The sequence below is a fragment of the Meriones unguiculatus genome, chromosome 5 (genome assembly GCF_030254825.1).
Source record: "Meriones unguiculatus strain TT.TT164.6M chromosome 5, Bangor_MerUng_6.1, whole genome shotgun sequence".
Taxonomy (NCBI): Eukaryota; Metazoa; Chordata; class Mammalia; order Rodentia; family Muridae; genus Meriones; species Meriones unguiculatus.
Window position 1 is genome coordinate 131,364,030 of NC_083353.1, and position 26,695 is coordinate 131,390,724.

At 50.8% G+C, this 26,695-nt stretch overlaps 1 protein-coding gene across 6 annotated transcripts in view; it reads right to left on the reverse strand.

Moving 5' to 3' along the window:
• Nucleotides 1-26,695, reverse strand: part of Itpr2 (inositol 1,4,5-trisphosphate receptor type 2) — a 323,374-nt gene that overhangs the window by 14,351 nt on the left and 282,328 nt on the right. For 3 of the 6 annotated variants that reach the window (XM_060384487.1, XM_060384484.1, XM_060384490.1), the window contains one exon: nucleotides 17,937-18,097. In XM_060384487.1, coding sequence (XP_060240470.1) covers nucleotides 17,937-18,097 — 161 coding nt within the window. Of the gene's footprint in view, nucleotides 1-8,038; nucleotides 8,622-16,573; nucleotides 17,839-17,936; nucleotides 18,098-26,695 lie in introns of those variants that run through there. The other 3 variants (XM_060384489.1, XM_060384488.1, XM_060384485.1) reach the window with 3 other exon arrangements.

Here is a 26,695-nt window from a genome sequence, read left to right on the forward strand (position 1 = left end):
AGGCCTCGTGGAACCCAAATTTCTCTTCTGCCCTCCAGTAACCATCTCTTCAGGCAGTGAGCATCTCTGGCGGCAGCCAGCACATCACTTGCTTCATTTTACGACTGAGGTGTTACTGGAATTGGTCATCATTGTGTGACCATCATCAATGCTTTAAAAAAGAAACTGTGAGTGGCATTAAAATTTAATATTTTGCAGGCCCAGAGAGATGGCTCAGCAGTTAAGAGCACTTGCAGCTCTTCCAGAGGACCCAGGTTCAATTCCTAGCACCCATCTGATGGCTGATAGAGAACTGTTGCTCCAGTTTCGGGGATCTGACACCACCGCCTCATGGGCACCAGACACACGTGATACACAAACATAAAATGAATTTTCTAAATTAACTTCTCAGTTTTTCTTCCTGGCCATGGGTCAGAGCTGTGGATTTGGTCACACCCCATTTCTCCTCTTCAGAACAGCCTTGTTATTCCCACCCTGTCCTGTTGCCTCATAACTCCCTTTTTAAGTTGCTCAAATATGTGGTGAGGACTTGGTGGTACAACTGCTCACCAAGCTTGTGATCATATGAATGACACACAATTACCAACAAGCTCAGGAATGATGGTAACTTGATTGTGTTAAGCTAGGATGTAGGTGTCTTTAGGGTAGTATGACATACATTAAAATACAGTGTTTATTTTAGAAGTCTCGTCCTCTGCCCTTCCATCCCTTTTCCTGTATACTCTGGGGCTCAAATCTGGAGCTACACACACACACACACACACACACATACACACACACTGTGCTTATGTCCCACTCTGAGCCGCCAAGTTCTCATGGGGTTCTTGGAGTAACAGATTCATTAGGCACACTGAAAAGAAAATCGCTCTGCAAAACAAGCTCCATTTATGGGCACCATTTCAGTAAGATGGTGTATAAAGTGACACGAGTTACTCTGACGTACACGCTTAGTTACTCTGACTAAGCGATACAATTAGAAAGATCTGACATGGACCATGCAAAAAGGAGGCCTACCGGCACTATAGTTGATATCACATGTAATGTAAACCTTCTACCCAGCAAGCCCACCCGAACCAGAACCTCCTCGTACCCTCGCTCGCTCGCTCGCTCTCACTAGTCACAGGCTTTCGTACAGGGCTCAATGTACTGTGACAGCTGTATAAAGGCAGAGGCCTTCTCCACTGTTCTCCCAGGGCAGGTGCCAGCATAGTGCGGGCAACATGGTTGGTACCAAGTCACTGAATTAATTAGATCCCACAAGGCTATGACAGGCTGTGCCATTTGCAGTGATCTCTGAGCAAGTGCGTGGCATAGCGCAGACACAGCCCTGGCCTCGTCTGCATGCCAGCAGGAACCCCTTGCTGAAGGACAAGGGCACAGCCGCTCATCTCAGCCTGGTCCAGTGCACACGCGCGTGCGCCACAGCCTGGCAGCTCCCCGGCTCCCAGTCTCTGCTCATTAAGCGGCTTTCTGGCTGCATCCTGGCCTCTCAGGGGGGAAGGCAATGGCTGCTGTGTGCTCACTGGAAAGGATCATCTGCCCTGCTGACTCAAGCGCATTCTGGCACAGCTACAAGCTCCTTCCAAGGCTGGCTAGGGGAGTCCTCTCCGTTCCATTCTGTGTGGCTGATAGCGTCTAGGATCAAAGCTGGCAAAGGCTGGCACAGTGTCTGCACCTTGTCACCCGAGAGCCTGCGGCACAGCGCTGTTCTAGAGAGACCATCTGCCGCTTTGCCCGGCGGCCTCCCAGGGTGGTGCCCAGGGCTCACTGGGCTCTATTTTTAGCAAGGCAGCGTTCTGACGACAGGTATCTGGTGTCACTGGGGAATGACAGGGCTGAGATCACCCTGACTTGGTGCGAACACAAGCAGATGCTGCAGCTTTATTTCAGGGCTCTCTGGCAAGGCTCCGGTGGGTTCATGTGGCCAGAGCATCTTCACATTACCTGGAGGAACCCAGAACAACAATGCCACCGCAGAGAACGAGGTGGAACTGGAGGTTTGGTGATCGCCAAAGCATAGGTGGCCAGCGACACTTTCTTTACCTCTCCTGGAGAACAGTGACTATCCTAAGTGCCGAGACTTAAGAACTGGTTCCCGAAGCCTTAAGACGACGAATCTTTTATTTTCTCAAACAAAATTTTTTCACTTATATTTTTCCTTTTCTCTCTGTATGTGTATGGTGTGTGCCTGTGTGACAGGCATGTGTGTAAGTTCGTGTGTATGTGTGTGTGTGTGTGTGTGTGTGTGTGTGTGTGTGTGTACCAGGGCACATGAAGGTGCATTCGAGGCTGATGTTGGGAATCTGCCTTCCTTAGGCTCTTCCACCTTATTCTCTGAGGCAGGGTCTCCCAATCAAACCCAGAGCTCACCGATGTGGCTCTCCTTCCTAGCCCACATGCTCTGGGCATCCCGTGTCTCCACCTGTTGGGGCTGAAGTTGCAGGTGGGCCCCCTGGGTCACGGTGCCCACATGGCACTCACACATTCTGGAGATAGGAGCTCAGGTCTTCCTGTTTGGGTGGCTGGTGTTTACTACGGAGGCGCCTTCCCATCTCTGAAACTTGAATCTTTTCCCATGACACACTGCATGGTCAAGCTTGTGTCATTGGGAGAAGTTTTGTTAGGTAAACAACCTCAAGCTAACAAGTCAAACTCTTAGGCTTGTTTACCACCATACATGTGAATTTATAATGTCGTATGTCTTAAAATAAAATGTTGTGTTTATTACTGTGCCAAAACACGCTACCAAGGCAACTTATAAAAGAAAGCACGTAGTCAGCCTATGGTTTCAGAGGTTTCAAGGCCATGGTACCTAAGTGAAGGCATGGCGGCCGCACAGCTGAGGGCACACGTTTGGGTGGAAAGCAGAGGGAGAGAGCATCCGTAAGAGAGCCAGGCTTTTTGAAATGTCCAAGCACACCCTCAGTGACACACCCCCTCCGAAAAGGCCACGCCTTCAATCCTTACCAAGCGGTTCCACCAACTGGGGACCAAGTTTTCAAACCTTTGAACCTATATGGACCTTTCTCCTTAAAACCTCTGCCCATATGCTTATTCTGAAAGTTAAGATATAAAATAAACAATTGGGGTGTGTGTGTGAATCATGTAAGTATGTACAGACAAGAGGTCACCATTAGCCATCATTCCTCATTGCCATCTACCTTGTCTTTGGGCTTTGTTTTGAGACAGGGTCTGCCACTGGCCTAGAACTCACTGAGTGAGCGAGGCTAGCTGGCCAGCCAGGGCCCAGGGGCTGGCTGCTTTCTGCTCTACAGTGCTGGGATTACACATAGGCACCACCATGCCTGGCTTTTAACGTGCAGTTCTGGGAGTCGCACTCAGGTTCTCGTGCTTGCAAAGCAAGCCTTTTACTGGCCAAGTCATCACCCTGGCTCCCCACAATTTGCTGTGAAAACTGGATGAATCTGTCCACTGCTTAGAGGCACAGATGCTACCAGCAAAGGCAGCTCTGCCAGTAGAAGGGTTCACACTGGATGCTACCACGGGCTCTTCCGCCTGAGTGGGACCTGCAAGTGAGGTGGCATGGCCACCAAGCAGGGGGCCCCCGTGGGGAGACCCTGAGCAGGCAGCAGTCCCACGGTGGGGCCAGCCTGGAAACCGTGTCTGCTGTGAATGATTGTAATTTTTATGTAATCTTGCTCATCGTCATGTTAACCATGAAAACTATAGGTGATTTTAAACCAGATCATAAAGACTCTTATGGATCTCTTTTTTAAAAAAAATCACTGAAAGAGAAAGCAACTTTCTGTGATAACCAGATAAACGTCCTCTCCTTGCTGACTGCATCTTGTTGGTGGTTAGCTAGCAATCTTCTCATCCATGTCAGCTTTGGTCTTTGAGAATAATCCAAAACTTCAACTTCCCCCAAATTCTTAATCTATAAAGCAATTGTTGGTCCCCTGAATCTCACAGCACGGGGGCAGTGGATTCTACCATAGAGATGGATTTGCCAGCTTACATTCTTGGATGTAGACTATTCTCTGTTAAGTCCCTCAGGGTGACTACATGAAAGCCTGTATCAACGCCTGTGTCAGAGACTGTGGTTGGAAACAGGAGGATTTCACAGTGTGGAAATGCACCACTGCTTCCTAAGCCAAAGTGGCTGTTGTACATTTTAACCATCTTCTCCACAAACTTGTTCAGTGGTTTTCTAGCCTGGTTGATTTCTTTCCCCTCAGTTCACCTGTGTTCTCCACACCGTTTCTTTATTGAAGATGGTTTGATCTCAGCTTTTCTTACATCTTACCCACCATGCTGCGAGAGTGAGACACACAGGTGGAGATTGGAAAGAGTCTGATTTCATGAAGCAGGTTTGCTTGAAACATGAAATCGGAGAAAAGAAAAGCTCATGAAATGCAGATAGGAAACTAAAAGGGACAAAGAAGTTATATGAAGAGAAGAAGAAAACTGGCAATTTGGAGACAAAGTAAGACACAACCTTGGAAAAATGAGAATAAGCAGTGACAGCTTCATTCTAAAGACTGCTGTGTGCTGTGGCTTCTGGTTTGGGTCTGGAAGACTCCTTAAAGGCTTCTTCCAGCCTTGGAGGCTTGTGTCCAGCATGTGCCCCTCCTGTGAGGTGGCAAGGCAGGGCCACGTCTTTGAAGGGGAAAAGGGGCCCTGCCCTTTCTCCTTTCCTTCCCAGCTGCCATGGTGAGTTGCTTTGCTATAACACACATTTCCCTATGATATCCACCCTCAATCAAGCACAGTGTGAGAGGAACCAGGCTACCAAGGGCTCCGAGTTCTGAAACAGATGCTCAAGCAAACATCTCTCCTTTAACTGTAGGGATGCCCCCCAGTAACTGAAAGCTGATCAACCCAATCTGAGCAGGCCACCCGGCAGAGAGACTACCCCTGTCAGCCATGTTGCCGCCACTGCTCATACCTCACTGTCCTCGCAAGTGCCGTGTTTCTGCACTAGTGGTGCAGAACAGAAGTCTCTTCTTTCTAGGGTAAGTACTCCACGAGAGGAAGAAGAGAGCTGAGCAGCCGGTGTGCACTGTGACCTAAAACTGCCTGTGGCTTCTACTCCCTTTTTCCACGCAGGCCACGGCTGGTGCGCTAACCATGACCAGACCTGGCCCTCCCTGTGGGGTGATCTGAGCTCATGTTGGAGGAGAGTCTAGTGAGCTCCGGGAGCAGAACCTTGAAATGAGGAAGCGGTCCCTCAGCTTGTCCTCAGTGTTGACTTGCTGTACTCTTATCACCTGTGCTCTCATGTCTTTGTCTCTTGGTTCGGAGCTCAGTGACGAAGCGTGGCTGGACAGTGGGTTCTGGGGATTCTCCTGTCTTCACCTCTCCAGTTCTGGGATTGCTGGTGACCAGCAATCTGGGTGTTGCTGCTGTGTGGATTCTGGGGCCTGAGCTCAGGTCATGTGCGGCACACACTTTATCAAAGGAGCTATCACTCCAGGCCTCCTAGGGGGTTGACACTGTCAATATAAAACCAACCACGCGGAAGTGACGTAATCCGGAAAACCTCTCTTCAATCTCTTCCTTCCTAGCCCAGTTTTCCACATGCAGATGGAACATGAATCCTCCGAGTCCTCTTCCAGAAGTGTGTGTGGAATGGGGAGTTACAGTATTGGGACACTGACACCCTCAGGGGCCTCTGAGCACAGCTTTCAATGCTGCTGTCACTGTCTGTGCAATAAGAACAAGGGAGCACAACCCTCATATCTGCTCATCTTGATGCACACGGCCCTCCGGGCATGGGGACCAGCTCCTCAAATACTGCTATCTGGTTTACTTTCCAGTGTTATGGCCACATGCTACTCCCCTGTTAGACCTAAGAGTCCTAAAGGACAGGCCTCATCATCCTTCGTGTTCCCCCTGCACTGGCTAATTCTTGATCTAGACAAAAAGCCATTAAATGAAAGTTGACTGAGTAATAATAGTGAAATGCTATCCTGTCTGTTGAATATTCACAAGTTTTAAGTTTCACCATCACAGACATTAAACATCAGATAATGAAAAATAGCAATTTGTCTAATTCTCCTGTTATATATGTAAGGATTTTCACCCCTTTTTCAGGTAACAGAAAGAAGACGCGGGCTGAGGAGCCCACCCAGGGCTCTGAAAGCTCAGCTTGTCTGAATCACCAGTCGTACCCAGCACTTCTCCACTCATTTCCTTCCAGCCCTGTATGTCTGTGTCGCTCTTGGTTCCTGGGAACAAGTGTGCTCTACGTTAGGAGTAAAGTCCAGTGGCCACACCTCTCCGAGGAGGCAGGAGTGGCCTCACTGTGTGCTCGCTGACAGAATGTGTGCATCTTCATTTGCAGACTAGATGTCTTGCTTCCCCAGGGAACTCGGTCCTTGCCTGAAGTGGGGGTTCCCCCAGGCCCTGCAGCATAGGAGCTGACACATCCCAGCTCTCCTGCCCCTCAGAAGGCTTGGCTCTAGGTCTCTGAGAGAAACTCAGGGTCTGTTCCCATTCATTTGGTCTGTCTGGGTTGCAGCAGAGATGTAATGACGAGGACAACAGACCAGTGTGACTAGACAGCCAAGCACAGGCTCGGGCCCCAGCCCACACCTGTCTCACCCAACAGTGAAGAAGCAGTCAGCCTTTCACCACGCCAAATCCCTGCTGCAGCTGACTTATGCTCACCATAAAAAGGAACAGGAACACATCAGACGTCCAGAGTTAGCAGAACTCTAGAGGTAAGCCTGCAGAGTCCCTGGAGATCACCTGGCTTCCCATCCAAGTCCTTGGAATTCATCTTTCCTCACAGTCTCAGGGCTACTGAGCATCAGCAGGACCTGCGACCTGTGACCTCTGGAGCACAGCTTGGCACATCCAAGGCAGCTGAAGGAAAACCGCAGGGGGCTATTCCTTTGCACAGCTCCAGGCCTCTGCAAGTAAACTACCTATAGGTCTGGTTACTTCTGAGCTTGGGTTTTCAGGAGCTAGGGGCTTTTGTTTATTTATGTCAGGAATGTTTAGGGTTCATCAGTGCTCCCACAAGCCCATGGAAGAGTTCAAAACTACAGGAAAACCGGATGCAGGCGGAGACCAGAGGGCCAGAGGGTGATCTCTAAAGCAAATGCACGCTGGAACTTTCCCACATGTTGGAAGGCCCAACAAAGGGGAGTGGCTGACAGGAGGCATGTTCTGGAGGATGGACTAATTTTCCACAGTGCTCCCATCACACAGCGGGAAAGCAAGGACGGCTCCCCGCCCTCGAGGGGAAGGTGTCAGCCAGACAGAACTGCCTTGCACAGCCTCAGCCTCAGGGTGGCTGCTCCCTCTCAGGACGTGCCTTTTTCGTGTCCTCTCTGCACACTCTACACCATTTCATTCCATGGTGATAAGAACTGTCCTAGGACCCTGACAGCTCTACTGGGCAGCAGTTCCTGGCAACATTTTTTTACAGAGTTCCCGACTTTCAGTTTAACAAAGGTTCACGTGTGTAAGAATGAGTTCGGATCAGACAGCAGGGGTCTCTCTGGCCAGCCTTTGCCCTGGTGGCGACACTCACCATTAATCCATGGATGAAGCCTCCATGTTTGGGGTCTCTCTTATGCTCTAAACCCGAAATCCTATGACAAGCCCCGCCTGTCTTGTCAGCTCTGGCCCACCTCAAGGCCCACCTCCGTGAAGACGGGAAGGCAGGAGCACTGCATACCCACAGAGAAAGTACTCTCCCCAGGGCAGACTGCCCTACGTTGAGGCTTAAGAACGCTGTGCATATGCAAAGTAGCATTTAAATCTAGCCCTGCTATGAACTAAGCCAAGTTTCTCAGTAGGAGTGGAATGCTGAGGCCCTTGTGCAATCTGCATGAACCACTCACCTCAGGAGGCACGAGGTGTGTGGAAAGCCACACAGGATCTCAGTAAATAGGACACTCATCACGTAGAGGTGAGGAAACAGAGCGAGAAAGCCGAGCTCGCCTATCTCAGGTGCTATTATTTCAAAACACCCTCATCTCTAGATCGCAAAGTATCAGAGCCTACCTTGGCCCAGCTCTGAAATACGAATGCTGAGTCACTTTTGTAAAATTCAGCATTTATTTTCCCAAGATTTTTTAGAGATATAATCGGTACAAAACCCCCATGGAACTCAGCGTACCCGGCAACCTCGCCTAACCCAAGCAGCGGCTCAGAGTAATGCTGTCTTCACTGGTCGCTTACAATGTGGCTGGGTTGGCCTGGCACGCAAAAGCCATTAGCTGGGGACCTGCGGCTTTACCGTAGGCCGCCCTTGTTCCCACAACTCACATTTGACGGCATCTGTCACTCCCTGGACGAAGGCCAGCGTTTCTGAGTAAAACATATCATTCCTAACAGTGTGGACATTAGCATTCCAGAAAGCCACCGAGAAGCCAACAAGATCTTACTGTAAGGACCCGAGCTGGGAAATGAGAATTTTCTTTGGCACAGCAGGGAGAAAGCTTTTCATGGTGGTGAGGAGGACGAGAGGCGTGAGCGTCCCTCTGTAAGCTGAAAACGACGGACCGGGGGTCTGACTGGGGTCTGTATGCTCAGCAAACCTGGGGCATTTGTTCCAAGCATCTGGGGCTGCGGCGCGTTCACAGCAAACCTTCTTGTTAGGGGGTGTCCATGACTGCTCAGACCACATCTGGGTTCACTGGCTGCTGACAGTCACACTCTCTTAGAGAAAGCTTTCTCCTTTCAGTTCTAAGTGAAGTCTTGGTGGCAGATACAAGATACTTGCTGTCATCAGTGTGTTCTGAAGGGCTATCGACCCCTTCCTCACTCTCTCCACACAGCCTCCCTGGAGCCTTGTCAAAACCTGCGACTTTAATCCCCAAGAACGCTTGAGTGCCGTGACTTTTATCATCAGATAATGAATATGGGGGGGTTACTATTTGTTTTTATTTTATGTGTACCAGTGCTTGCCTGGAAGTTTGTATATGTTAACTGAATGGTTTCTGGTGCCAACAGAGGCACTGGATCCCATGAAACTAGTTATGACAGGAGTGAGCCACCAGGGGGTGCTGGGAATAGAACCTGGGTCCTCTCCAGCAGCAGTGAGTGCTCTTAACTGCTGAGCCATCTCTCCTGGCTAAGGACTCTTTTCCACAGCGGCCACTTGTCACACTCCTTGGAAACCCTACTGAAGAAAAAGACTAAACTGTCGTCTTTGTGGATCGTATGCGCACTGTCCTCTCCCGGTAGCTGTGGCCAGGCAGGATCAAGCTCAGTATCATTGTGGAGACAGAACCACATGGCCTGGACTGCACAGCTAAGGACAGGAACCACACAGCAGACAAGAACCAGGTCTGGGCTAGCAACTCAAGGCCCAGGGACCCACCTTCTCCATCAAGGCTCTGCCTCCATAAGGCTGTACAGCCTTTCCAAACATCTCTGCCAGGGGCAGAACCAAGTGTCCAAACCCAGGAGCCCCAGAGGGACATTTCCCACGCAATCCCTAATAGTTCATTTCTGAGTTCCCATCCAGAACCCAGACTCATGTCCTTAGTTTCTCCTTAGGCTTTGTGCGCTTGGACAGGACGCCAGCCTGAGGGGACCACCGCCGCTCACTGCCACAGCTCTGACCTCTGACCCTTCCTCTACTGTGCAAGACCCACAAGTACATAGACAGAAAACTACAGGCCCCCACGCTCAGCGAGGCCCCCATGCTCAGCAAGGCCCCACGCTCAGCAAGGCCCCACTCTACCCTTCACGACTGCGCACTTCCTCACTGTGTGCTCTCAGTCTTCTGCCGGAAAAGGAAACTTCCTAGACTTTTCTTTCATTTCCCAAGATGCCCCATCATTTCTTACAGGTTGTGGATATGCTTTCTTTCTTTTTTAAATTGTATTTATTCTGTGTGTGTGTGTGTGTGCGCACGTGCACATGTGTTTGTGTGTATTCGTGCATGTGTGTAGGTCAGAGGACAAAAATGTAAGAGTGAGTTCTCTCACAATGTGGGTCCTTGGAACTGAACTGGTCTTCAGGCTTGGCAATAAACAGCATCACCCACTGAGAAGCGCCTTTACCCATCTTGTCCCCGAGTGTGCTTTCTCTAAGGTACTCCCAGCCCTGTCTCTTTGGTGTTCTCTCTCTGAAGGGCTTTCAGGGTACAATAAAGACCCAAGCTCACCAGTTCTTTGCCCTCTGGTTTCTGACCTCCTTATCTTCGCTCTTTTCCCAGATACACCTGCGGCTTCTCCCCCGCCCCCACCTGACCTCTCAAGTCTCTTCAAGCTCCAGGTGTGGCCTTCATAGGTTCTGAGGAAGGGAAGGCAGCCTCCCTGCACAGGGTCTGAGCTTTGCAGCAGGCCCCACCATGGTCTGAGGCATCCTCTGCTGAGGAACATCACTGCTTTCTTAGTCACTTGCTGTCTCCCTTGCTTCCCTTGAATTCAGAGCACTGGGCTGAGCCCTGGGGGTCCAACCTGGTGCCTGGAACACAGCAAGCCCCCGCCATGCCTGCTGTGTGCATCTACCTCTCAGACACTGAAAAACAAGGTTGCATTTTCAAGATGTTTTTGATGGTGCTTCGAGACTCTGAAGCCACACCCCGGGTGCCTTCACTTCTGACTTCATTTGCCCCTTCCTACGTCCATGTGGGTGTATCTGGCCTCAGCTGACTCACAGACACTGGCCTTGGAAGCATGGTGGTTTGGACTCTGCTTCAAGTCCTAGTCAGTGATCACCTTGAATGACTGTCAGTTTTCATGTGACAGGTGCCATTACATGAACTAATGAGAGAAAGCACAACCCTGAAAGCTTAGACACACTTTTTTGGATCCCTTCCCTTCTTCCCTTCAAAATACATGTCCTGCCTGGACAATATTCCTCTCTGTCCCTTCTGTCCAAATCCTTATTTTTTAAGGCTCAACTTCACTCACAGTACTTCTGTTGCTGCTCCCCAGTGCCAAAGTCACTGCTCTGCCCTCGCTGCTCCAGCAGCCCCCGTCCCATTTATTTGGTTTAGTATATCTCTGCCAGTGCCTACTGTACACCAGCACCAACAAAACATCACTGTAAATGTGCCCGTGGGGTTTGTGTAGTGACCGTGAATGAAGAAGCCAGAAGCCGGTGAGTACAATCAGACACAGCTTAACAGGAATGCTCAAGGGTGGAGCCGTGTCAGTGGCTTACAACTAGAATCCTGGTGCACAGGAGGCTGGGGCAAGAGGATTGTAAGTTTGGGCCCAGCCTGGGCTAGAGAGTAAGCCCTTGTCTAGAAAAACAACACACATACATACACACACATACAGAGGGGTGAGAACGAGAGACAGAGAGAGACAGGCAGTAAGGACCAAAGGAAAGGAAGCAACGCCACGGAGATGCTGGTGGCATGAAGGAGCTAGGGGGCGTGAGGCCAGCACAATGCTCACAATGCCGAGGCTCTGGCCTGGGGAAGGCAGAGCATCTCCTAAAAAAAAAAAAATCGAAAACCCAGATCAAGAGAGCCGAAATAGAGCCGGCCCTGACAACAGGCATGTGCAATGACCCTGGCAAGGCAGGGGCCGACTGTGGGGAGGCCAGGGAGGAGCTCCATGCCGAGTTCCACGGGAACTTAAAAACATGCCCGTGACATGTTTTTAAGATGCCTCTGGCTACTGGCAAGTCTGTCCTTCCTCTCCCAGGCTGTGAATCTGCAGAGCAGATCGGGGGAGGTGGGGATGCTTTTCTCGCATTTTTCATGGTGCAGAGCAGAGTGCTGCCCAGACAATCCTGGTCAAGCCGCTGCATCATGATGCCCCCGTCTCCCCAGGGAGCCCTCCCTCGCCAGCAGCCGCCGGGAACCAGTTCTCTCTTCCCATTAGAATTCCTCTCAGGCGTCCCTGTCACTGCTGTCATCTGACTTCCCGCCTCACAGCCTGGTCTACTCCTGGTAGACTGAATTCTTAAGATCGCTGCTCTGCACAGGGCCCCGTGTGCTGCTGGGTGTGCTGCGGGCGGTGGGCTGGCTTGCTCCCAGGAAACAGGGCTCCTGTGTTACACAGGGATCCCGGCCACTGGCCCTGCATGGGCTGTTCTTGTGCGGGGCGCTTTACGGGCACAGCGCCTCTGCAGATTGCCTGTGCTCCACTAAGCAAGCCACCGCTACGCTTTGCCCTCCTCAGACATGTAATGGGGCAGCGCCGCCAGAGCCCCCTTCGCCGTTACACAGCTTTGATGGAGAGTCAAGGTCACCTGCCCGTGCTGTCTTCAGCATGTGTGATTTCACTGAGTCGGCACTGCCGTTCCTCAGCAGGGCTTTGCTCACCTGTGGACAATGTTTAACATATGTGACTGCTGAAATAGCCCAGAACACCTTGTTGAATTACCCACCATCTCAAGCTCTCCTCCTTCCCCTAAGCCTGACCCAAAGGTGTCCCCCTGTGAATGCCTTCCCCAGGACAGCCAGTAGGAGGCCTCTGGGGTTTACTTGGTTCACCGGGTCCCAAGTTCTGACTCACTCATTATACATATTTCATCAATGGGCAAATCCAAGAGCAAAGGCACAGCATGTGCCTACCTCGCTTCCAGCCGCTGCCTGACCAGTTTCTGATCAGTGAGTACCCCGGTGCCGCTTGACTCCTGGCCTTGCCCCCTGCCCCCTGCCCCCTGCCCCCAGCCCAGGCCCCTGGCGTTGCTCCACGTCCCTTTACCCTCAGTCTAGCATTGGAATGCAGGGCTTGGGGTGAAGGTCCACCAAGTGGGAAGTGGCCACAGTGCCGCACACTGCATTCCGTTTACAGCAGCAGCCACGGGGGTCGTAAAGGGATGAACATGCATGTTCAACCCATGGCCCTTCCACAGCGTGCCAAGCAGCACCCGGGAGCGAGGCACAGGGCTCCCGAGCTGGCAGTGTAGCCCAGTAAGGAACTCAAGCAGATCCCCCTCGGGCGAAGGACACAGCACGCACAGCCATGGTGGCCGCCTGAGGGCACACGGGGACTAAGCTCTGTGTTTTGAACTGCAAAGACCCCTTTGGCTTGCCTTGCCATGAAAACATTTTAAAAGTGTCTTATTAAGCCCCAAATGATTAAAATAGGTTTTGGTTAACAGTGAAGCAGTTACATAATTGGCTTCATTAGACTCAATTACATAATCAGTGTAGATTAAAAAGAATGGAATCAGAACATATAATTTCATAATTATAACATAACAATAATGCAAGAAATCCAGTTGGAAAATGGCACTGAAGAAAGCAAGCCATCTAAATCTCAGACAATTTGCTGTCCCCCTCAACACAAACATTCCTGCCCTTGGGGGCTACTGCTCAGAAATACGGTTTAGAAACACATGTTTCAAGGTGCAGACTCAGAAATCGGCCCTCGGAAGTCCTTTCTGCTCCGTGTGTGGCTGCGGTGGTGAGGAGTTAGCTTTCTCTCATGGCTCACGGGAAGGCTGGTGCCACTGTGATGGCTCAGCCTCACGTTGGCGTGACTGGATTTAGGAATGCCTAGAAGACACAATCCTGGGTGTGCCCGTGACGGCACCGGGACTACGTGAGGAGGGAAGGCCCATCCTGGATGTGTCAGTGCCTCATGGGTGGGGGGGTCCCATACCGAATAAAGAGAAAAGGGCGAACGGCAGCAGAGTGCTCGTGCTCACCTCCCCCTGCTTCCTGCCCACCAAGACGTGAGCCCTTGGCCTCCCATTTCCCCGCTGCCATGCCACCCACGATAAACTATCCTCCCTGACCTGTGAGCCAAGCACACCCCTCCCCTCTCGAGTTACTCTTTGGGTATTTTATCACAGAGGTGAGACACGCATCAGCCCTCTTTCTCGGGTCGTAGCTCCTTTCCTAAGGCCAGGTTTAGACTGAAAACCCAAGCCATTCCGCCCCACCCCCATGCTCCTCTGCTAAGACAGTGAGGCATCGCTGTGGGAGTGTGGGAGTGGGAGTGAGGGGGGGAGGGACATGGCCAGGGAGGGACCACTTTAAGAGACGTGGTGGTTGACACAGCCCTGTGCTGCATCTTCACCCTCTGGCTTTGAAGAAGGGGAAGAGTGCTTTCCTGACGAGAAAGTCAAACTTCAACCCCTTGAAATAGCTGTTCTGTGCATGTTTCTATAAATTATATCCAGCTACTGGAGGTGAAAAGAAATTATTCATTAATTTACTTGTTGTTTTAGTTATTCACTCAGAAAATGCCTTACACTTCCCTGAGGAAACGGCGACTTCTTATTTAGCTGTACACACAGGCATTCAGGACAGCTGCTAGCATGCTGGGTTAACGCGCACCTACTGAATTGCTTCTAAAATACCTAGTTCAGATATCAGCCACCCTGGTAGTGTAGAGCAGAGAGCCACCATACACCCTGATACAGCACTTACAATTCGTGTGTGTGTGTGTGTGTGTGTGTGAAAATAGACTACTGTGCTAACAAAAATGTCAAGATCAGGACGTAATTGTTAGTGAAGAGGCGAATGAGCACAGGGCCTTAGAAGTGGGAACTGTGCAGTGGCCTCTGACAGGTTCCGGGGACAGCAGTGCCTTTGGGGCACAGGGACACAGACAGATGCCCCGAACATACAGGGACCGCCTTGTATGTGCAGTGCTGGTTTGGTCTGGGCTGTTTGTGAAATTAAGTAGCAAATACCACCAAAGCCCTCTAATGCATCTCCACAGATGACTCTGTGTGCAGGAGAATGCACCCCGCTTCTTAGGGGGCAGCTAAAAGCCTTGCACAATTTCTCTAATGATCTCTGTTCTGGCTGCTGCTGCTGCTCAGACATTATCCTTGAGGTCACAGGAAAAGCAAACAAGCTTCATGGTGCTCGAAGGCCGTGACCAAGGAAGGTGGGCGTTTTCTTCCACGCTCACCCGGCTTGCCGAATTCTGCTTCTCTACCCTGGCGTTCCCGGAGGCTCTGTCCCTCCCCGCCTCGTTTTCTGTTCCCAGTGAGTGCTACTACAAAATGGCAACCCTCTGACCACAGGGGAGGGTCTGCTTGGCAGGAGGAGATGTGCATGTGTAACCTCGAGCTACTGGCACCTTCACTAACAATCTCCCTGAAGTGTCTGCTTGTGCTAATTCAGATATCCACGCACGGTTGTTAAGATGCATGCTTCCCGAGTTAAGGAAGAGACAAGGCGGACGAGTTCTCATTAATATTTTAGAAAGACTGTCACCAGCAGAGGAGCACAAACATGCTTTCTGATTGTGACCCCCAGAAGCACTATGGGCTGGTTGTGATCTGAATGTGAACTGTATGTGCTACGCTCTCTGCTGGAGGGTCAGGACCATGCCCCTCCCTCCTCCCCCCGAGAACATGGAGTAACAGTTTCTGACTTGGGTAAGTATCATTCAGATGTTAATTTTCCAAAATGAACAACCTTCCGCATGACCTGCCTTATTTGCATCAGACTTGAGCTAATACGTCTATTAAAATTCAGGGAAGAAACCTCAGAGATAGAGAGCTAGAACAGGACTTTTCATGTTGCCCTAAGCTTGTGGGCTCTTAGCGCTCCTGGAATGTTCTAGAAAAGGGCTCTGACATGGGAAGGCATGGGCAGGACCAAGAGTAAGAACTAAGGTCCTAAGACGCTCCAGAAGGATTGGACTGTCGAGGCAGGAGATGGCGTCACGTCATAGAACCCCGAGCTCACGCCTGCCTCTGCCTCCTGGCTATTGTGCTTGTTGAACTCCAACACTGGCAGCCCAGCCCCCTGGAACCTCCTGCTTCTTCTCATGCCTCTAAGCAGGAGGGTCCCAGTCGTGCCCCTGCCCATCTCTTCCTCCCACTGCCTCCCTTTGCTCACCCTGCTGGCCTGACACTTTAATGCTCACTGAGAAGTGCTGAAGTCCTCACCCTTGCCAAGAATGGCGGCTGCACAGACCTGTAATCCTGGCGCTTGAGCGAAAGCAGGCTGTGAGTTCCAGGACCACCGTGTCTCAAAATAACACGTGTGACAAGAGCATGGACAGCAGCAGTCTACCAGGTGCACTGCCGTGTCCCTGAGCACACTCCGGTGAGTCGGGGAGAAGGCAGCAGTGAGGGGGAGAGGTAGGTTCACAACTCACTCACAATCCCTAGGACACCTCAGCAAAACTCCCATCCATCTCAGTGCCCTAAAACTTCACGATTCTCCAGTTCCTATGGGGTCCATTCTCATCCAAAGCACCCCATCTAGAATTGATGGGAGACTCTGTCTCAGAACAAACATAAGGCAGGGAGTGACGCACACGGGTACCCGATGCCAGCTCCGGCCTCTACATGTGCGCATGTGCACGTACGCCCACATGCCTCCAGCCTCCCTATCCCCACGTGCTCACAAACACACACCACGCCTTCGACGTCTGTCAGCTGTTTGTCACACTGATGGTGAGCACAAACTAACGCCTGTGAGGGGGAGAGTGGGACCTCACTGCTGCAGCAGACAAACCCCCTCTGCACAGTCCTGCCCTGTGCGTCACTCCCCAGGACCTTCCCACATCAGACGGCCTCTACAGGCTGTCATCAGATGACTGGGCAGACCTGGCACACGCTCTTTCAGTTGGTTGTTCTTCAGACCTGAGCTCTGGGTCACACTGTAGAGGGGTGCACCATTTTTTTGCACTGTATTAACTGAATCTTTTTCATATAAATAAACACAAAATTATGAATTTACTCAAACATTGATAAAATACAGCCATGAGGTCACATCTGTACGTTCTGTGCCTTAAATGCATTTTCTCCCAATCAGTAGATGGAAATGTTTCCCACAAACACTATCCAGAATGTGTAACCACAGCCAAGAGTGAATCCCTGGGGGCACCGATTACCTTCCCTGATATTTAAAAGAGGAAGAGGAGTGAAAGGCAGACGTGGGGAAACAGACACAACACTGGAGCCTGCCCATGTCAAAGGAAGAATGCAGAGAAAACAACCATAATCAGAAGTCCAGAATGAAGAAAGTCTGAAAAATGCTGAAAACAGCTCAACTTATACACAGCCCTTTGGAGACATGCAGCTACTGACAGGCAGGCAAAACAACACTGTGTCAGCCTATACTTTTAATAAGACAACAGCCAGATGGATGGACAGATGGATGATATACAGAATTAGATAGATAGATAGACAGACAGATGACATCTAGATATATAGATAAATAGAAAATGGATGGATTGGTAGATATATAGCTTATAAGTAGATGGAGAAATAGAAAAATTGGATGAATGGGTGGATTAGTGGATGGATTAGATGATAGGTGAGTAGATAGATGGATGGCGATAGATAAATATAGATAAGAGATGGATGGAAGCATAGAAGATGGATAAATGAAGGTTGATTGGACGGATGGATGGATGGGCAGGCTTGTGACCAGTACTGTGTCTTTCTTTTTCAGGGTCAGGTCTAGAGACACTTTTGTTAACCCCCTTCCTTACCTTTCTCTCCTTAAACCCCTCCTTACCTCACTCTACCTCTCTCTCCCCAACAGCTGCTGACTAAATACTACTCTTAGGACTGAGCCAGGGTTGGTCAGCTGGCCTCTAAAGCCAGAAGCCAGCATTATCCTGCCAGTTTCCCCGAGAACAACTGTGTTCCCAAACACAAGACTTGCGGAATTCTTAATTTTGGAAACTCAAGGAATCTCTTGACAATGTGTGTGTGAAAATGTGAAAGTTCCAGATTTGGGAACTAAGGGCTCCAGTGACGACTGGAGGCTTGGGGTCAGGGTTTAGGGGTCAGAGGTTAGAGACGTCAATGGGAAGCTCTTCACTACACAGAAAATCCCTGACAGGGTGCTCTCAGGGTACGGAGACGCAGATGACACCAGCAATGCGGGAATCCTCCAGCGACGGACAGGATGCTCTCAGTGTACGGAGACGCAGATGACATCAGCAATGTGGAAATCCTCCAGCGACTGACAGGCCTACTTAAAGGCTCACAGAAAGCCAGAGCTAGAAGGTCTCCTGCCTGAGAGGAGGGTGATGGATACATGGAGGCTGAAGGCCTCTGAGCTGTGATGGGGTCACAGACTGAGGATCAGGACTGGCCACGGCAGCCTCACTCACCATGATCATCTGAGCCACGTAGCTCTCAGGTCCTGTGTATTCTGTTGGGTCCTTCACCTTCACCAGGACGATGAAATACAAGTAATGCCACATGTTGTGTTCTGACTTGATGTGCTCCTCAAAGGACACTGTCTTGTTGTCAAACTTGTCCCTCTCCAGGCCTGCAGGACACGGGAAACACGATGTTTGTGATTTCACCTTAGTCAGGACTTCTTAGCATAGAGATCAAACAATACCATTACCAAAAAACGGCAGCAAACCCCTTTTCTGGAAGAGTGTACACTTTAAAATGTTGCCATAATTAAAAACGAGGCACAAAACCTCCAGATAAAAGAGGCTGTGGTTTATAGACTTGTTCTCAACCAACATTTATTTTTTTTTCTGCCCAGGATCCTTGGAAATGTGCAATTCTATTACAGAGATCAGAGTTGCAGGTCATGTTCAAGGTAGTCATATCAACCAAAAGTACATCGGAAAGAGACAATAACCAAATTCATGGAGAGGGTTGAACAAGCGCTGGGCTTGGGAGATGGCTCAAGAGGCAAAAGCATTTGCCATATAAGTCAGGCGATCAGAGTTTGTTTCCTGGAGTCACAAAAGGTCCAGCTCAGGAGAGTGTCTGCAGCCCTCACACAACTGCTGTGTGATGGGAGCAGAGACAGGAGGACTGCCTGGGAGCCCACAGCATCAGAAACACAAGAGAGACTCTGCCTCAAAACAAGCTGGAAGGCGAGAATGACTCCAAAGCTGTCCTCTGATCTCCACAAATATGTAGGGTGGCATGTGTATGCCTGCACTCACACAGGCTGGTGCTCACGTGCGCCCCACACGCCCGCACACACAGAAACACAGAAAGAAGAACACAAAGAAAAAGAATACTGGCTAATCATGGCAGGGGAAAAGAACAACAACAGATTTCTTCTGATGTCCTCGGGTGATGGGAAAACGGCTGAGCCACGTCTCGGTCACTTGCACCCAGCAAACGCCTTCACTCAGGGACAACCACTGGGCATGGAGCAGGGCAAGGACTCTCCGCTGGACTCCTGGTCCACAATCCCTGGGGAAGTAGAGGACAGGGTGGCCACTGCAGTTCCCAGGTGTCCTAGTTACTAGTGCCGTGAGGAAACACCATGACCAAAAGCAAGTTGGGGAGGAAAGGGTTCATTCAGCTTAGACTTCCACACCACGGTCCACCACTGAAGGAGCTCAGACAGGAACTCCAGTAGGACAGGAACCTGGAGCTGAAGCAGAGGCCATGGAGGGGGCTGCTTCCTGGCTTGCTCACCCTGTTTGTTTGTTTGTTTGTTTATGGAAACCAAGATCACCAGGGTGGCACCACCTACCATGGGCTGGGCCCTCCCCACCAACACTAACTAAGGAAATGCTCTGCAGGCCGCCCACAGCCCCAGCTTACGGAGACCCTTTTTAAATCGAGGTTCCCTCTTCTTGGACAGCTCTAGCTTGTGTCAAGTTGACATAAAACAAGCCAGCACAACTGATCCTTGCCAACTGGACAAATATCACTGTAAAGTCACAACCTTGTCTTTCTTGTTCAGCCCCAAACCACACAATAAATAAAATAAACGCCACAATACAAAGTCCCACATCCTTACAAATTCAGACACTTTAAAATTCAGCCTTGAAAAAACTCCAAGGTCTCTCAACTATGGGCAGGCTGCTCTAAAATCAAAATGAGCTAAACACTTTCTTACTTTAAGAGGGAAGAACCAGGGCACAGTCACAATCAGATCAAAGCAAAACCAGACTCAACGGTGTAAATAACTCAACGTCCGACGCATACATGAACTTCTGGGCTCCTCCAAGGTCTTGGGTCACTTCAAAATGCTGGGTCTCTCTGCAGCTGAGCTGCCCTTTCACCAACAGCTTCTCCTGGGCTCTGTTCACGGTGTCAAGCCTCAGCTTCTTTGCACGACCCCTTCAAGTCCTGAGCTTTCAGCTGCTAGCACCTTCATGGCCTCGCCTAGTGCCACACCTCAGTTGCTTTCCATCAGTCCATAATTTATGCCTTAAAATCAGCAGCACCTGGGTGATACACCACCAAGTTCAGCCGCCAACACAGGTATAATCCCGGCCACCTCTGGAACACAGCTTCTGTGTGCTGACTCTCAGGAAACACTTCCCAGAAGACTCCACCTCGGCGATGCTGGTCTCTTATCACTGCTAACATCTCAGCTCCAGCTGACAGCACCAAGTGTCTCAGCAAAGCAAAGGTTTCACTTCCATGGCACTCATCTCCCATTAATTACAACTGACTCTTTAGCTCCAGCTGACCAGAACCACAGAATCTTAATTCAAAACAACAAATGGCCCCTTAGTCTTTAAACTTCCTTCTGAAACTCCACCAGCCAGGCCTCCATCTTCTACATTGACTTCAACCTCTTGTCTTCCAAACACCTACAAAACACCCCACTGAGCTCTCGACACTGGCTTTTCTCGCCCAAAGTCCCTCTACAATCCTCCCCAAACACGTTAACCTTACTGCTGTGACAGAACAGCCTGACCAAAACCAAGCTGGGCAGGAAAGGGTTTATTCGGCTTACACTTCCACATCGGAGTCCATCACTGGAGGAAGTCGGGGCGGGAGCCTGGAGGCTGGAGCTGATGCAGAGGCTGTGGAGGGGGCTGCCTACTGGCTTGCTTCCCCACCGCTCCTCGCCTGCCTTCTTACAGAACCCAGGACCATTAGCCATGGGGTGGTTCCACCCACAGGGGTGGGCCCTGCCCCCTGATCACTAATTGGGAAAATGTCCGGCAGGCTTGCCCACAGCACGGTCTTATAGGGGCATTTCCTCACTGAGGCTTCCTGCTCTCACATTCCCAGCTCCTGCAGCAACTGTGGGAAGGAGCCAAGTGCTCAGGTTTTCCTCTTGTAGCCGGGATGCTCATCAAAGTGAAACATTTATGGAAAACTGAGTCTTGCCGTCATGGAGAATGGGGTGTTGGGAGGAGTTTGCCTTTGCTGTTCAGGTATTGGAAAAGAGAGCAGGAAACTGAGTTCTAATCCTGGCTGCTCCCTCCTGAACCGAGTTCCGAAGGCCACTCAGGCGTGACGTCACAAAACAAATACATTTTATAATCTACGTCCTCAGTCATGGGTTGACTTTTGAAATTATGTTTTTGGATTTTCTTTTTAATTTTATTTTATTAATTACACTTTATTCACTTTGTATCCCCCCATAAGCCCCTCCCTCCTCCCCTCCCGGTCCCACCTTCCCTCCCCCTTCTTTATGCATGCCCCTCCCCAACTTGGATGTTTTTAAATGAAAGTGGAGTAAAGCACAGCTGTCTGGCAACTGTACCATGTTTCGCATGATGTCACAGTGAGTACCAGTGTCGCCGGCCCCAGCCTCCCTCTCTCAGTGGCCACTCCACTGTTTAGGAGTCACCCCTGACAACCTCCTGCCTCTCAAAGGCCATACCCAACCCGCGTCGACCTTGCTTCTTCAGCACACACCCACGCCTACGCTGACCACCCTCCGCTGGTGCTCTGCTCTAAGCTATTGCCTCCCCTTACACATGGGTCGTCCCACTGGCTGCCCAGGCCTGCCTGGGTCACCTGTGGCCCCTGGGCATGGGAGCTGAGCCACTCCTGGGAACCTGAACAATGTGATGACTCTTCTTGGCTCTGGCCCCTCACGATGGCTGGTAAGAGGGGCTTACATCACTATCAGATAAAATATAGATGACAGATAACTGAATTCCACACAAATGGTGCGATGTGTGTGTGTGTCTGTGTGCATATGTGAGTATATATGTGAGTGTATGTGTGTGTGTGTATGTGTGTGGGGGAGTGTGAGTATGTGTGTGTGTGTGATGTTAGAACTCTTGCTCTGTCACTCTCTTAACTATTCACCCGAGACAGGTTCTCACACAGAAGCTGGAGATAAGCTGGTAGCTAGCATGCCCCGGCGATGCTCATGCCCCTGTCTCCCATGGGGCTGGGGCTCACAAACTTGTGTGCAGCTGTGCCAGACTTTTTATGTGGTTCCTGAGAGCAGAACTCAGGTCTCAGGCTTGGAACCTTGCTCACTGAACTCTCTCTCCTGCTCCAAACTTTTCAATTGGATTCAAACTTGCTTGGAGCAGGTGATAGAGTCTTGCTGCTTAGCCCTGGCTGGCTTTGAACTTGCCACGTAAAGCCAGCTGGCTCAATGGAGAGTCCTGATGGCCCTGTTCCCTGGTGCAGGGACTACAGGCATGTGCTCCCAGCCTGGCCGGACATCTACTGTGTACCGCATGTTTTTCTGACTAGAGCTACCTCCCTTTGCTCTTTGTTGTGGCCAGAATAGTTTACAGCAGTGTCTGACACACAGCTGACAGCTAATAAAACAGAGATCGGCTGAGCTAAGAGTATTCGGTAGTAAAATGAACGTCCACGGAAGGCAGATAATAACACTCCGGGCAAGGATGTGAAGACACTCAGCTGTCATGCTGCTAAAAGAAACGTAAAACAGGGCAGCAACTCTGTCAAACAGGCCACCGAGTCCACACAGCACAACAGGACTCAGGAGGCCATGCCAGGTGCACAGAAGGCCTGCACACGGATGCTCACACAGTACACTCACTACGACCCCCACACCGAAGACCCCAAAGGCCCAGTGGTGACGAGTACAAAGTCCATGCATCTGACAGAATATTCTGAGCAACAGGAAGGCTTGAAGTATTGATGTGTGGTATCGCATAGCTTGACGGTTAATTTTGATTTCCAATCTGCTGCAGAGGTGGCTCAGTGGCTAAGAGCATTCACAGCTCTCACAGAAGACCCAGATTCAGTTCCCAGCACCTGCACGGCAGCTCACAACTGCCTGGAACTCCATCCCAGGGGATCTGATACCCTTTTCTGGCCTCTGAGGATTTCTGCTCTCACACAGGGCACATAAACAGATGCACACATAACTAAATTTAAAAGTAAATTCTAAAAGGGGCTCAGGCACTCGGAGACACACATTTGTGTGTTGAGGGGTTGTCTCTGGTGAGAACTCGCTGAGGAGGAAAGCAGCACCCTAACTGTGGCACCACCCCACGGGCTGGAGTTCTGGGATGGATGAAAAGCGGCAGAGGAGCAAGCCAGTGAGCACAGCTGCCTTCTCTGCTCAGTCTCCCCAGACATGGGCAAAAGCCTTCCCCGGCCACCATGGACTCTTAGCACCAGCCCCACGGCCAGACCTCCCTGCCATGATGAACTGTTTCTCCGGAACTGTGAGCCAAGGGAAGCCTCTCCTCCCGCAGGCTGCTTATGTCATATTCTGTCACAGTCCTGAGAAAAGTAACCAGCACAAAAGGAACCTTGAAAGTACTGAGCCAGCCATAAAGACTGGCTATCCTGACTGAATCTTCAAAACGGACAAAGGCGGGAAGGTTGTGAGCTTATTAGTGGCTGCCCAGGGCACGCAGTGATAGGAGGCTGCCGAGAATACAGTGGGTGAAGGCTACAGGAAGGGGCAGCAAATATGTCCAAAAATGAAACTTTAGGTTTTATACACAATGCTGAGTACATTAAAGGCACTGAACTGTGGACATTAAGTGCATGAGTGGTAAGGTACGTGAATTATCTTAATAGAGCTGTTAACAACAAAAGCACTGAAGTAAAATCCCCTAGAATGAAGCTCAAGCTCCTCCTGTTTGCAGAGTAACGGCGTATCAGCGTGGTGATCCTAGCGTAGTTTAACCCACCACACGGTAGTGGAAACAGGTAACTTGTGAAGTGTTCTGAAGCCTGTGCGGCCAAGGGGGAATGAAGGAGGACAAGATGCTGGCAGCCTTCAAGGAGGTACCCAGCTCTACAGACTCTTAGACGGTAACATCAGCAAATGAAAAAGAGGTAAATGCTTGGAAAAGCACCTGTCTGTGCTGACAGCCACAAAGCCTTTAAATATGCTACCATCCAATATGGTAGCACCAGGAAACAGATCAAGAAGGATTCAAGTCAACTCCAGTGGGAGAAGAATCAGTCAGCAGTGACCCAAACCACTCCTGACTCTGAAGAGCCACAGAGGCAAACAAGCCACCATGGCAAGATGAAGGCGCAGTGTGAGGAGGGTCATTTCCCTTCATGCTGCAGACTTCTGGGTGGGGGGAGCGGGTTCAGAACAGTGGGCCTTGGGCAGAATTTACGGGACAGCAAAAGGGACTGATGGAGAGGGCAAGGAGCCAGGACCACAGAGGAGAATCTCGGCAGGAGTCATGTCCTCATCCTCACAGGTTCTTGCTTTCTCTGCTGTGACATTAACTCCCAAGGGTAAGCGTCACCACCCTGGGGGTTCCTGCATCATTACCACCAGACAGACCTTTGCTCCCAAGTTCACTTTCCGTATCTAGCTGCCTGCTAGAGAAATTCACAGGCTTTCTGGGGGCTTGTCCAACTTAGCTCCCTGGAAAGTTGATTCTTTGGCCCGCTTCCCACCTCTGATAACCATGAGGATGTCCCCTGGGCAGGCACCTGAGGCCATCCTCAGACTGCGCCGATGACCATGGTGTGGACCCCTCTCACCCTCCAAAGCCTCTGTGTTCTTGGAAAACTACCTCTGGCTACCCTCTCTGCCCAGTCCAGCCTTTGGCCACCGGCTCCCACACCAACCAGATGGCGGTGCCTGCAACCCTGAGCCTATGTCTGTCTCAGCCTTCACCTTACTAGACTAGACTTTGGACGCCACCTGCACAGAACCCAGACAACCACGGGAACACAACTAAACTTGACAGAAGAACTGAATAAATAAGGGAGAGATTAAAGACAAACGTTAGAGTGAAAACTCGAGAATCATGCCATCTGACAGGATTTGATGAGAAAGAGAAATCAAGAATGACTCCTATTCTCTGTCACATATTTCTGGTAACGTCCACCATGGCACTATATTCTGTCTTTACCACGGGAACTGACGTGTCATCCAGACCTCTGCATTCTGTGTGTGTGTGTGTGTGTGTGTGTGTGTGTGTGTGTGTGTGAGCATGTGTGCAGATGCCCACAGAGGATCCCCGGAGCTGGGGTTAGAGAGGCTCCTAAGCCAGCCGCATGGACAGTGGGAACCAGAGTCTCGCCTCTGACGAGTTGTGTGTGTTCATCACTGAGGCAGCGCTCTCTTCTGCATGCTCCCCAGCACTGAGGCAGCGCTCTCTTCTCCATGTTCCCCAGCACTGAGGCAGCGCTCTCTTCTGCATGCTCCCCAGCACTGAGATGGTCCCAGCACTGAGGCAGCGCTCTCTTCTGCATGTTCCCCAGCACTGAGATGGTCCCTGCACTGAGGCAGCGCTCTCTTGCGCAGTTTACAATTTTTGGTAAAAGGAATCAAACTCAGGCCTTCACACCTGGCAGGCAAGTGCTCAACCAAAGTTCTTACTTCAAACAGGGGCACTAATTTGCTCTACTTTATGATAGTCTACTTGTCGTAATAAAAAAAATTGTTTAGGTTTACTCTAAGCTTAAATTACCAAATGACCCCTCAGTCTTCTGGAGCTTCCAGAAAACCAGTGCATACGTGGCTGCTCTGCTGTCGCCCCGAGCTTCTGGACACATCACCTATCTCCCTGAGGGAGGGTCGCACCACCATGCAGTAGCCAGGGTGTGGAAAACCGGGGCCCACCTGTAATCGTCAGACCTGGTTCTTTTGTGCACTCGCGCATTACACGCAGGCATGTGTGTGCGCACCACGTGCAGCCAGAGGGAGACGTCAAGGGTTTCCTCAGTCACTTTCTACCCTGCTTGTGTACTGTGTACTGTGTATTGGGCACCCGGCCGGCCAGCCCCAGCACTCCTGCCTCTGCCTCCTACGTAGGATTAGAGGTTCACTCTGGTGTGACCAGCTTTCTGTGTGTGTGCTGGGCGCCTGAGTTCACGTTTTACGCTTGTGTGGCAGGCACTTTCCTGCGCTGTCTCCCTAGCCTCATCTGGATTTTGATGTGAAGGCCATCAACCCAGTGTTGACCCGCCTTACTTTCCTTGTGTAGCCGAGAAGCCATGTGAGCCCAGGGACATGTCTGGGGCTGACTTACTGGCCAGTCATTCCTTAGCAAATGCTGATGGACGGGCCCCACATGTAACATGGAAGCATAAAGATGGTTAAGCATGGGCCTGCCTCTCCTAAAGAAGAGCAGGCAGCTTCTGCGAGGGCTGAGCCTCACCTGTGCACAGGGCTGGAGAATCTTATAAACAGGCTCTGGGTTACAGCCACCACAGCGCAAACATGGGGCAGACACTCAGGAGCAGCTCGGGGTAAGAAGCCGAGGCTGCATAGTCAGGGTGTGTGGGCTGGAAGTCAGGTCTACCTGCCCACGGAGTAAACACGCTTTCTGCACAATGAGGGTACGTGGCTCTGAGCAGAGGCAAATGGACACGGCAGAGCACGGTGTGACGACAGTGGTGCAGGAGTACAGTGTTGACCCTGAGTGAGGCTGAAAAGGTCATGAGTCCTAGTGTTAGGGCCTCAGAGATGGGCTGCAGTCCTACAACTCACATGTGTTTTGGCGTTTCAACCAGAACATTCTCCTGCCACTGTGAACAGTCCAGAATGTGAACCTAAGGGACACACTTGGACTGGGATTTGAAACATAAATGAGAGAAAGATGGAGACAAACGCACTAAAGAAAGGAGGAGGAGAAGAGGAGAGAGGGGAAGAAGCCCAGATTGTGAGGGAGGTGTCTTACTGCGAGGAAAACAGGAACATTCCGGCTATGGATGGCACTGGAGGACTGATGGCCTTTGCACTAAGCGAGTGTGGAAAAGCTGGCACTGAGCAGGCCAGGTG